Genomic DNA, 13,021 nt, shown 5'->3' with positions numbered 1-13,021 from the left:
TTCTGAAGGATTATTTGATACAACCTTTGTTGGAGGTATGCAACCAGATCATGGATGGGAAGAGGGCACCAGAAACGTGGAAAGAAGCCTTCATCACATTGATACCTAAGTCAGAATCTGAAAAGACTCAGCTTAAAAACTACCGTCCTATCTCACTCCTAAATGTGGATTACAAAATATTTGCAGACATTTTGGCAAATAGACTTAAAAAAGTTTTAAATGAAGTAATTCATAAAGACCAAGCAGGCTTTCTCCCTGGTAGACATTTATATGAGAACACCAGAAACATCATTGACATTTTAGAACTTTTGCAGACTAACAGGAACACAAGGGCGGTGTTAATTTTTATTGATGCGGAGAAAGCTTTTGACAACATATCTTGGATGTTTATGAAGAAGAACTTGGAAGGGATGGGAGTAGGACGGGGGTTTGAGAATGGATTACATGCAATCTATTCAGAACAAAAAGCTAAATTAATAGTGAACAATGTGGTGACGGAGGAATTTAAAATTGAAAAAGGGACACGACAAGGGTGCCCTCTATCCCCTCTGTTATTTATTTCAGTCCTGGAGGTGCTACTGAATATGATCAGAGAGGACCGGTTGGTACAAGGGATAGAGGTCGGAGTGAAACAATATAAACTGAAAGCTTTTGCAGATGACCTAGTTTTGACACTGCAGGAGCCAGAATCCAGTACAAAAAAAGTTCTTGAACTTATATCTGAATTTGGTCGGGTGGCGGGATTTAGGTTGAATAAACAAAAAACTAAGGTTCTGACCAAAAATTTAACAATTACAGAAATAGAGGGGTTTCAGAGAGAAACAGAGCTGAATGTGGTTAAAAAAGTGAAATACCTTGGGATCTATTTGTCCTCCAAAAATTTGAATTTATTTAAGGATAATTATGAGAAATGTTGGTTGGAAGTTAAAAAGGATTTAGAAATTTGGTCAAGATTGAAACTTTCCTTGTTGGGAAGAATCGCAGCTATAAAAATGAATGTGTTGCCGAAAATGTTATTTTTGTTTCAAACCTTACAGATCGTGGACAGAGTGGATTGCTTTGGAAAATGGCAGAAGGATATATCTAGATTTATCTGGCAGGGCAAAAAGCCCCGAATAAAGTTCAAAATATTAACAGATTCAAAAGAAAGAGGGGGGTTTGCCCTGCCGGACCTGAGGTTGTACTATGAAGCTGCAGCCTTCTGCTGGTTGAAAGATTGGTTCTTGTTGGAAAACACTGATGTCCTAGATCTGGAAGGTTTTAATAATGCTTTTGGTTGGCACGCATACTTATGGTACGACAAGGTTAAAGCACATAAATTGTTTAAAAGCCACATTGTCAGAAAAGCAATTTTTGCAGTCTGGATGAAATATAAAGACTTACTAGAGAGTAAAACTCCGAGGTGGTTATCACCAGTGGAGGCCAAGGCCCGAAAAAGACCCAATATGGAGGCCTACTGGCCGAAATATTGGGAACTAACTGAAAAAATTGGAGACAATTGGAAGTTGCAGAGCCAGGATAAACTAAAAAATAAGGTGCGAGATTGGCTACATTATGCTCAAATTCAAGAGGTTTTCAAAATGGATAAAAAAGTTGGTTTCCAGGTGGAAAAGTCGAAACTAGAGACAGAATTGTTAGAACCAAAGACAAAGCTGTTATCTAGAATGTATAACTTGCTGCTTATGTGGAATTTACAGGATGAGACAGTTAAATCTGCTATGATTAAATGGGCACAGGATGTTGGACACAACATTATGTTTGAAGACTGGGAAAGGTTATGGAACACCGGAATGAAATTCACGGCAAGTACTGCCTTGAAGGAAAACATTATGAAAATGATATACCGGTGGTACATGACCCCAGTCAAGTTAGCTAAGATACATCACCTGTCTGACAATAAATGTTGGAAGTGTAAGGAAGCAGAGGGGACTTTCTTTCACCTCTGGTGGACATGCCCAAAGGTTAAGGCTTTCTGGGAAATGATTTATAATGAGTTGAAAAAGGTATTTAGGTATACCTTTCCCAAGAAACCAGAGGCCTTCCTGTTGGGCATGGTGGACCAGAAAGTGTTAAAGAAGGACAGAGCTTTGTTTATGTATGCTAGTACAGCAGCAAGAATACTCATTGCAAAGAACTGGAAGACACAAGATTTACCCACGCTGGAGGAATGGCAGACGCAGTTGATGGACTACATGGAGATAGCTGAACTGACCGGCAGAATCCGAGATTTGGATGTAGAAACAATTGAGGCGGACTGGAAAAAGTTTAAAGACTACTTGCAAAAGTATTATAAACTGTATGAATCTTAAGATTGTGCATGATTTGGAAAGGATACGCTTTAGCAATCATGATTAAGTAAATAGTAAATCAAGTGATAAAAGAGAAAAGGAGATAATATGAATTGAACATGTTACGTTTATTTTAAAGGTATAAAAATTGTGATATAATATATTGAATTTAGATACATAACATGTAAAAGTTACAATAAGGTAGGACATAAGGTAATAAATTGCTGACAAGGTTAATATAAAGAACGCAGAATCGGAAGGGGTGGGGAAGTCCAAGTTGGGATTTATTTTTGTTTTGATCTTTATTGGTTTGTTATAAAAAAAAAAAAAAAAAAAAAATGGTTTCTTGTAAACTCCTCATTTGCTTGCAATGTACAAAATTTGGAAAGAAACGCAATAAAAAATACTATTAAAAAAAAAAATAAAGATGTAAAATAATAATAATAATAAAATTAGACAGCTACAGATATTTCTGTAAACCAATTGATTTGAACAATCAACATGTTAAAAATCAGGTTTTCCAAGTAACAGAACACTTATGCTTGATGGATTCTTCAAACAAAGGAAATAAAAAATTGACAAAGCAGACAGGCAAATGTAATTCACCGGTGTACTATATAATTTTAAACTTCCACCCCCAAATAGCTATTTGAAATTCATTTTGTATCGCAAGCATTCTCCTGAATATTATTCAGGGCAGAATAGCCAATTTGATCAACTGCCAGCAAAGTGAATAAAAAATGTACAACATTAACTAGATATAAATGTCAAGCAGAAATATTAATGCTGTACACATTCATAAAGGCAAGATTTCTGCTGAGGTTCACAGCAGCTCCATTAAAAAAAAAACAATAGGTTAAACAATGAAGAAAGAAAAAACCTGGAAGTTACCTGATGTGGAGCCTTGTAGCCCAGGAGAAGATTTGAGGCCTTGATGTCTCCATGCACATATTCATGTTCATGAATGTATTCTAAAACATCAAGCTAATAAAGACATAACAGAACAATTTCAGCATATATAAACCACACACAGCAGAGGGCAACTACTCTTTACAGGTTAACTTTAAAGCAAAGAAACTACATTAGATAGCGTTAATAATACGTAATTTTCAACTTACTATTCTCAAGCCCAACAGTAATACTGTTTTGCGGGTAAAGTGCTTTCCTCTCTCTTCAAAAATCTTCTGGAGATCTTTCCCAAATCTGTCCATTACCATAAATCTGTAGCTGGTTTCAGAAAAAGAAAACATAGCCTTTAAGAAAATCCATACGAGATACCTTAATATATATATACCTTTTTAGTGCAAGTATTTTAAATTTTAGGTTGCTTTCCAGCAAAGAAAAAAAAAGCCCCAAAGCAAAGTACAAAATGAATAAACATGAACATTTAACAACAGAAATTTAATATCTACTGTAGATACGTTAAATGTATTTATTTAAATTATGTAGCAACAAAAGATATACACAATAAGCCACTGAGAAGTCTAAACAGGAGAACAAATGGAACAGTGAAGGACTGTCAGAATAAGAAGAGCTAAGCGAATTTCCTAAGAATGAACAGGGACAAGACTAGAGTGTTCCAGGGTCTGGTCTCCTGCCCCGTGATAGCGGGTGAAAGAGATGCTGGTGGGGCAGAGGTCTGGGCCTCACCAAAATATCTTAGGAGGCAGGAATGATCGTGTGGAAGCAGATCATCCATAAATACTATAATCTCAAACTGAAAATGTAATTCTTTCAAGCAGTGGAGGTTGATCTGTTACAGCCAGTGGGGCACTGCCCCACCAAACTCAATAAGATTCAATTGCAGAAACAGGAAGCTGTTGACTAAATGGGAAGGATCCTGCTCTGTGTCAAATGACAAGGCTGGGTCAGGCTGCTTCTCTCTCCTCTTCTACTTTTTTATTTAATAATTTGATGAATGGCTATTTCATAATTTCCATTTCTACGTACCATTCCTTCTATATTTTCGAATTGCTCACTTAAAAAACAAAAAACTGAAGGAGTTGAAAAAGCAAATCATGGTGGTGTTGAGCTGCTTTTCCAAAAAATGCCCTATAATGCTTGTGAATATTCCACGCTCTGAGCAAAAGCTGGCTGTACAGGAAGCAATACATAACTGACTCATTTTTATTTTTCTTTGGGTCTGGCTGGTGCTAATGCCCTGCAACAAGGTCAGAATGCCCTGATCCCACCGAGGACTCTATCTGGTTCACAGCCATCGAAAATGCACTTTCAACAGATTGCTTTAGTTCTCATTGCTTTTGAGCAGCAGGATACGGCATTTCAACGTTTTATTAAAAATGAAAACACCACTACGGAACCCACAGCACCCACCCACCCTTTCAGGGTGGTACTCAGAACAAGCTGCTGCTGAAAGCTGCAGAACATCCAAGCAACTATTCCAAGGAAAGGAGTTCTGGTCAGAAACCAGAAAGCAAAATTACGGAAAGCGTGGAGTGCAGATGGGAGGGCTTTTGTGACTCACACAGAAATAGAAGCTGTATTAGTTGACTGTGAAAAGTTGCTCCTAGAATCATAGAGCTGGAAGGGACCACAAGGGTAATCCAGTCCAACCCCCTGCAATGCAGGAATCTCACCCAATGTGGGGCTCAAACAACATGACCCTGTGATTAAGAGTATCATGCTCTAACGACTGAGCTATATGTAAGGGTGTATCTTCAGAAGCCCTTGGGTTGTTGTTTTTTTAAAAAAGAGCCATAAAAATAGAGGGTTATAGACAAATTCAGTCCCTCCCCAAACATAAGGGCTCTTTGATCATGTAGAATTTTCTGTGAGCTGTCTGGGTGGGTGGGTTTTTTAAAAAATGCCCCCTTTCTCCTCAGCCTCTTGTGCTACTTCCCCAACCCTCTGGAGAAGACTTTGGGAGGTGCAGGAGGTTCTAGAAGGCAAGGGAGAATCAGATAAAATTGTAGTAGTGACATAAGCTTCTACTCAGCGCCTTTTTTCTTTAAAAAAAATGTTTAGGGGTACTCTCATTTTCCTACTCATATTGGCCTCAATGAGGCCAAACTTAGATTCACAAAAGGTTTAGGGGTATGCATACCCCTGCGTCCCCCCAGAAAAAAAACACTGCTGCAACTACATTCAAGAGTTTCCCATCAAGTAGAGGGACACAACCAGATACAATTCAGGGAAAAAGTTCTAAAATTCATCTAACAACGCCTTTTGAATGCATCTGTCCGTACATATTTCCAGTAACATTGATCTGTTCATCAGTAACATTAATTTAACTGGTAAAGGTAAAGGTAAAGGGACCCCTGACCATTAGGTCCAGTCGTGACCGACTCTGGGGTTGCGGTGCTCATCTCGCTTTACTGGCCGAGGGAGCCAGCGTACAGCTTCCGGGTCATGTGGCCAGCATGACTAAACCGCTTCTGGTGAACCAGAGCAGCACACAGAAATGCCGTTTACCTTCCCGCCGGAGCAGTACCTATTTATCTACTTGCACTTGGCATGCTTTCGAACTGCTAGGTGGGCAGGAGCAGGGACCGAGCAACGGGAGCTCACCCCGTACAGGTTTAATTCTCTATACAGATTTTTTTCTCACATGGCAATTCCTCTGATATTTTCACATTGATCAACTTTTAAGTCTGAATGCTGACACAACACCAAAGGCCATCAGTTACTGAGATGTGCTAAGCATGTGAGAAACTCACACAGGGGGAGTAGTGGCTATGAAAAATCCTACCTATAAACTCAAAAATAAGAAATGGTTTGTACCTTTTGCCGTTCTTTTGATGCAAGCCAGAACCCCAGTACTTGGGTACACCTAAGTATTTCAGCTTGTGAGAAGAAATCCATTTCTTAACTGAAACAAAAAAAAAGTTTCCAAATATGCATTGTTACAGCTTTCTGCAAAGCAATTATTGCCATATTAGTGTAAGGATGTGATTAGTGAAATCAGACCGAAGGCAAAATGATGAATGCCTATGGATAAGTACTAAACATTTACTACTAACTCACTAAGGGGGCAATCTTATGGCAAGATCTGCCAGGTTGAAAAGATTAGGATGCAGCAGATCTCTGGCTCAGCCAGTGCTAAGTCCCCAATCAGCTAAGGATATGCTCATATAACTTGCTCATCCCAGCTCGGCTGGCAGAACCAAGGTCAGTGTACCCAAAAAAGTGGCATTCTGGGGGCTGTACCAGAATGGGGGATGAGGGACTTAGGAGGGCTCCTAAGCCCAATCAGTTTGGTCATGTGACCTGGAGACCCAGAACAGAACACCTTTTTTGAGGCCTGTTTTCCATCTGCCAGGCTTAGGCAAAGCAGCAGCCCTGCCGCTGAATGGAGTTTGGATCTGGTATAACTTTAACTTCCACCAGCTTGCCTTATGCCAACCTTTTTGTGCATAGGATTGCTCCCTTAGTTACTAAGCATGTGATCTAATCAACACTAAGCATTTTAAGGCTCAACAGAATCATAGAGTTGGAAGGGTGACTGGGAGCGGCCGCTGAGACCACATAACACCGGTCTTGAAAGACCTACACTGGCTCCCAGTATGTTTCCAAGCACAATTCAAAGTGTTGGTGCTGACCTTTAAAGCCCTAAACGGCCTCGGCCAAGTATACCTGAAGGAGCGTCTCCACCCCCATCGTTCTGCCTGGACACTAAGGTCCAATGTCGAGGGCCTTCTGGCGGTTCCCTCGCTGCAAGAAGCCAAGTTACAGGGAACCAGGCAGAGGGCCTTCTCGGTAGTGGCACCCACCCTGTGGAACGCCCTCCCACCAGATGTCAAAGAGAAGAACAACTACCAGACTTTTAGAAGACATCTGAAGGCAGCCCTGTTTAGGGAAGCTTTTCATGTTTGACAGACTATTGTATTTTAATATTTTGTTGGAAGCCGCCCAGAGTGGTTGGGGAAACCCAGCCAGATGGGTGGGGTATAAATAAATTATTATTATTATTATTATTATTATTATTATTATTATTATTATTAGGGACCACAAGGGTCATCTAGTCCAACCCGCTGCAATGCAGAAGCACTTTACGCAATGTGGGCCTCGTTCCCATGACCCTGAGATTAAGAGTCTCATGCTCTAACAACTGAGTTAGGCATGTGCTTAGGTCTCTCTCACTGAAATTAGTGGGATTTAAAAGGGCTCAACTTAGGAACTGCATTATGCCCTTTCTTATCATTTATGCGTTCCACGAGTTTCTTTCTGCCTTCTTGGCAATTTTAATATAGCAAACATCTCGTCTCCTAGCAAATCTAAGCATATTATTTAATTAAAATTGCTTATGCTTTCTCCCCCCCTTTGAACAGCCACCTTGCGCTACAAAAATTCCACTTTCCCCTTGGAAATTAGTGGCTGCAGCCTCAATGGGCTGTGACCTTCGAGCATAAAAAGGACAAGAGAAAGTGTTCCAGTTCAGTAGGCCCTGTTTATAAACAATTACCTTCAATAACTACCCAACACTGCACCATTATGAAGAAACATCCAGTTGTAATTAGGTATGCCCTTAAAGTTACCATTCAGAGTCCTCCGAGAACTATGGTTTTCGTTGCCCATGAATCATTAAATATATTATAACACCTCTCCCAACGTCTCACATTAGGATATTCAAAAAGGTTTAAAGAAATTGTTTTGTTGATTCAAACACCAGTAGATTACTTACTTAGGTCAGGTTTAGCTGTCCGCATGTAGAAACTCAGTTCTGTAAAGAGTGGTCCATTGTCACTGGGTTCCTTTAAAAAATACATTTTTTAATTAAAAAAAAAGTGAAAACTTTCAAATCTGTTGGGTACACTCCTCTAGTAAATACTTTTTAACAGATAAAGCTTTCTTCCCCTGTCCTATGCAGAATTCTAACAACCTAAGTAAATTCTCTTCCTTTTTCTTTATCTTCTTAATGACTGTTACATAATGCAAAAAAGCATTCAATTAAAAAAGGAACATTTTTGTAGATTTCAATGCTGGGAGCAGGGATTAACTTAATATAGTGACTGAAAACTTAAGTGATCTTCTGCATTTCAGTAATATTGTGGTATGCAGAAACAGCAAATTACTAATATATACATTTTTGCTTGACCCCCTCTTAGAGCAAATATGTGTTTGTAACAATGCAATATACCCTCTAACAGGTCAGACCACTAGTCCATCTAGCCCCAAACTGTCTATTCTAACAGTCCACAGCTCCCAAAGATCTCAAGCAGAGATCTTACCCATCACCTGTTCCCTGATATTTTTGGTTGAGGACACCAGGAATAGAACCTGGGACTATATGCATGCAAAGCATGGGCTCTGTTACTGAGCTATGGTCCCTCCAATATGTACAAGGGATACTTTTTTATAATAGAATCATAGAGTTGGAAGGGACCCAGAGGATCATCTAGTTCAACCCCCTGCAGTGCAGGAATATGCAACTGTCCCATAGGGGGATCAAACCTGCAACCCTGGCGTCATCAGCACCATGCTCTAACCAACTGAGCTATATTGAATCAGTTCCTATGACAACAAAGGCTCAGGTACTAAAGAGCACAGATCCTTTACCACTAATGGCAGTGAATGAGCTTATGCACACCAAAGCCTAGTAGGCATGGGTGATTAATGTTGGTCAGAAATGTTCATGTTAGTTCAGCCACGTCCTGCTGAGACCTGAAGCAAGTTGAATGTTATGGTAGGCTTTCCCTTTCCAAGAAACCCGTCTCAACCTTGTTTTCTTCTCTCCAAAGTACAAACTTTGCCCATGTCATATACCACATTATTTTGTCCACATGAAGTTGACTTAAGCAACTCAATCTTGATCCAGGGTAAACTCAAATGTACACAAGTACTTCACAAATCTACATCTGGGGTCATACGTCCCCATCTCTAAAAGACATTTATGTTTTCAAGCTGTCTATTCTACGTAGTCAGAGGCATTCATTTATTAACACAATTTGTCTCCATTATGGTTACACACTAAAGCAAGCTACAAAGTACTGATATTCTGTATAAATAAAATGTTTATATCAGCATCCTCTTAAAACCACACATACATCACCGGCATGAACTACGCATTAATGCTTTTCAATACATTTAGTAGTCAGGGGCATGATGTATAGACTATTTTTACAAACATAAACTTAATCGATTCATAGTGTCTATAACTCTATAAATAACAGGCAGCCCGATACAGGCAAATTCACGGCACTAGGTTACTGCTACCAGGCAATAATACTTGCAACTATACTAAATGGAAACTTAACAATTTGGCTTAAATAAATAAAAAAAACAAAACAGGCTTCCCTCTTCCTATCAAAATGGGCAATAGTCTCAAGATAGGTAAATAGCAAGCAGGGTTTCAGCGAATAGGGCCAAATCCTATTTGCTTCAAGGGGTGCCATCTCCCCCGCCCTCCAACTTTCCAGGCATGCCACATCCACTCCTTCTCAAGGGGTGGAGATACTGTGGAAGAGGGAACTGAGAGGCAGCAGAAAGGAAGTGGCTGCACAAAGCTTGCACTCTGTCCTCTGTGACACGTTCACTTTTTATGGGGAAACGGGCTGTATCAGAAGCAATGCATGACTCTCTTTCCTACTGTTGCTGGTCTGGCTGGTGTATGGAGTCAGAATGCCCCAATATAGCAGGGGGCTCTGAAACAAGTGCCAACTTCAAGTGCCCAGTCATCTCCCAGCCACCTCTATATTGACAGCCTTGCTTTGTGAACCGCCCTGAGACCTCCAAGTATAGGGCAGTATATAAATTCAATTAATAATAATAACAATGTCAGGCAATAAGATGATGAGTGGTACAGTTGGACAGCAGGGACCAGACAGGGAGGAAAATGATCTGGCCCTCCACTGTGTAAAATGGCTTGTAGCCAGAATGTGTTGCCAAATAAGGAATTATAGCTAAGCACCTCTAATACCATAAGGACATATACCAAAAGTTATAAGCCTGTACTCCAGCTCCAATCTGTCACAGCATTAGTAACTGTCCATTTCTTATGCGATTGATAAATATTTCAGGGAATCTTAAAGCAGAAAAACAATCCCAGCAGATGAATGCAGTAGTGTAATTTGAGACTATAACCGTGCAGTTATAGGAATGTAGGTCAGTATGTGTTCAGTTATTTCAGCAACAGGACAATGTTTGCATTTTTTAAATGTATTATGTATTTATTTACCGTATTTTTCGCTCTATAGGACGCACTTTTTCCCCTCCAAAAATGAAGGGGAAATGTGTGTGCGTCCTATGGAGCGAATGCAGGCTCCCTGGCTTCAGTGATAGCAACGCGAAGCCTCAGAAGCCTGCGCTCCGGAGGCTTCGCGTTGCTTCCGCTGAAGCCAGGAGAGTCTGCTCTTTGAGGCTGGCGGTGGGGAAAGCAGCGCTTCCCCCATCGCCCGCCCCAGAGATTGGGGGGCAGCAGGAAGGCGCACAACGCCTTCCCGCTACTCTCCAACCCGGCTTCGAGGCTGGCGGTGGGGAAAGCAGCGCTTCCCCCATCGCCTGCCCCAGAGATTGGGGGGCAGCAGGAAGGCGCGCGACGCCTTCCCGCTACTCTCCAACCCGGCTTCGAGGCTGGCGGTGGGGAAAGCAGCGCTTCCCCCATCGCCTGCCCCAGAGATTGGGGGGCAGCAGGAAGGCGCGCGACGCCTTCCCGCTACTCTCCAACCCGGCTTCGAGGCTGGCGGTGGGGAAAGCAGCGCTTCCCCCATCGCCTGCCCCAGAGATTGGGGGGCAGCAGGAAGGCGCGTGACGCCTTCCCGCTACTCTCCAACCCGGGTTGGAGGCTGGCGGTGGGGAAAGCAGCGCTTCCCCCATCGCCAGCCCCAGAGGATGGGGGGCAGCAGGAAGGCGCGCGACGCCTTCCCGCTACTCTCCAACCCGGGTTGGAGGCTGGCGGTGGGGAAAGCAGCGCTTCCCCCATCGCCAGCCCCAGAGGATGGGGGGCAGCAGGAAGGCGCGCGACGCCTTCCCGCTACTCTCCAACCCTCCTGTGGGCTTTTGCGGGAGATGGGGGAATTCCCCCACCTCCCGCAAAAGCAGGCAAAAGCCGCGCGCTCTTTAAAGGGGCTCCGTGGCTTCTGCTGGCTTTTCTAGGAGGTGGGGGAATTCCCCCACCTCGCAGAAAAGCCTGCAAGAGCCGCGCAGCCTTTAAAGAGCGCACAGCTGTTGGGGGCTTTTCCCCAAGGAGGGAGAAGGGACTGACTGGCCGAGTCAGTCCCTTCTCCCTCCTGCGGGCTTTTGCGGGAGATGGGGGAATTCCCCCACCTCCCGCAAAAGCAGGCAAAAGCTGTGCGCTCTTTAAATGGACTGCGCGGCTTTGCAGGCTTTTCTAGGAGGTGGGGGAATTCCCCCACCTCGCAAGAAAGCCCGCAGGAGCCGCGCAGCCTTTAAAGAGCGAGCGGCTCTTGGGGGCTTTTCCCCAAGGAGGGAGAAGGGACTGACTGGCCATTTCAGTCCCTTCTCCCTCCTGGTCGAAAAGCCCGCAGGAGTCACGCGGGGCTCCTGTGGGCTTTTGCGGGAGGTGGGGGAATTCTGCCACCTCCCGCAAAAGCAGGGAGAAGGTCTTGGAGTAGCGCACAGGCTGCGTGCAGCCTGTCCACTGCTCCCAGAGCTGCAGGGGGGGGATCATATTTTTTCCTTGATTTCCCCCCCTGAAAACTAGGTGCGTCCTATGGTCCGGTGCGTCCAATCGTGCGAAAAATACGGTATTTCCATTTATGAATGTTCATATGAAGTGGTTTAGCAATGCATAAGGAATGCTAATGGCAGAACAGAATAAAAAGATTTTAAAGTAAGGCTTGAACTTATCTAAACTTATTTCAACCTACTTGTAATTCATGGGACATTGGGTGCCTAAGGATTTTCTCTCCATAAAATTCCACATACCTACTGAAAGAGTCTTTCTAGTTTTCCTAGGATGTTCTGTGCATGCATCTGAAAATGGACTACTTCAAATATATACTTACCACTTTTATAACATAGGGTGCATCACTGCTGACTGATTTTGAAGAATTAACATCAGCTGTTAAAATATGAAGAGTTTCTTATCAACATGGTGAAAGAACTATTTGCTTAATATACAGTTAGTAGTAACAAATAAGTATGTTGAACACTTAAAGTTAAGTCTTCAACTTGTTTCATAACCAGTGGTTTGACACTGGCTTGTTTTGTAACTGACCAGATTTTGTGACAAATCACAGTTCCTGGTTTTTAAACAATGACAAGGCAGGATTAGAGGAAACTGAAAATAAATGCTGATGAAGTTCTCCTCCTGGCAGAAGGAGATGGCAGAACACAAGACTGATGTTTTGTTCAGGCTCATTGCAGCTCCTGGACATAGTGCCAAACCATGGTTTAGTGTGGCATGCGGACATGGCCTGTGTGCATTGTATAATAATACTGGTGAAATCCTTCTCCCATTAACACTGAAGGAGGAAAGAATAGGCGACTTCGATTAGACTCATTCCAGCTCATACACATTGCGCTAAACCATAGTGATAAACATGTGCTTGTTACACTTAACATTTTAATTTTCCGTGCACATGTTAAATTGTACCATGAAGTGCCTCTCCGGGAATTGCTTGTCACTTCCAGCAGGCACTTAGCTTCTGCAAGTGACGAAGATAGTGACATTAGCCTGTCTAACTCTTGCAAGCCAGAAAGGGACCATGCCCTCTGCATTCCAATTATTGCTAGTCCAAACAGAGCAAGATCAGTACAGACAGCACAGTAACGGTACCACTGAAGAGCCACAATTGCATCAATTGCTTAAACTA

The 13,021-nt window shown here is 42.4% G+C and overlaps 2 protein-coding genes across 7 annotated transcripts in view; one reads left to right on the top strand and one right to left on the bottom strand.

The window, feature by feature from the left end:
* LOC310746343 (uncharacterized protein) overlaps nt 1–13,021 on the top strand; it is a gene marked incomplete at its 5' end in the record, with an annotated part of 432,823 nt that overhangs the window by 174,041 nt on the left and 245,761 nt on the right. The gene's annotated exons all lie outside the window — the stretch shown is intronic.
* VRK1 (VRK serine/threonine kinase 1) overlaps nt 1–13,021 on the bottom strand; it is a 50,614-nt gene that overhangs the window by 27,553 nt on the left and 10,040 nt on the right. For all 6 annotated transcript variants that reach the window (XM_083617261.1, XM_083617265.1, XM_083617263.1 and 3 more), the window contains exons 3-7: nt 12,212–12,267; nt 7,930–7,999; nt 6,030–6,117; nt 3,407–3,515; nt 3,180–3,272 (exon numbers count right to left, since the gene is read on the bottom strand). In XM_083617261.1, coding sequence (XP_083473387.1) covers nt 3,180–3,272; nt 3,407–3,515; nt 6,030–6,117; nt 7,930–7,999; nt 12,212–12,267 — 416 coding nt within the window. The remainder of the gene's footprint in view (nt 1–3,179; nt 3,273–3,406; nt 3,516–6,029; nt 6,118–7,929; nt 8,000–12,211; nt 12,268–13,021) is intronic.

Source organism: Podarcis filfolensis, assembly GCF_964270895.1.
Source record: "Podarcis filfolensis genome assembly, chromosome: 1".
Classification (NCBI taxonomy): Eukaryota; Metazoa; Chordata; class Lepidosauria; order Squamata; family Lacertidae; genus Podarcis; species Podarcis filfolensis.
The sequence above is the reverse complement of the archived record's forward strand: the minus strand, read 5'-3'. Positions and strand labels throughout refer to the sequence as shown.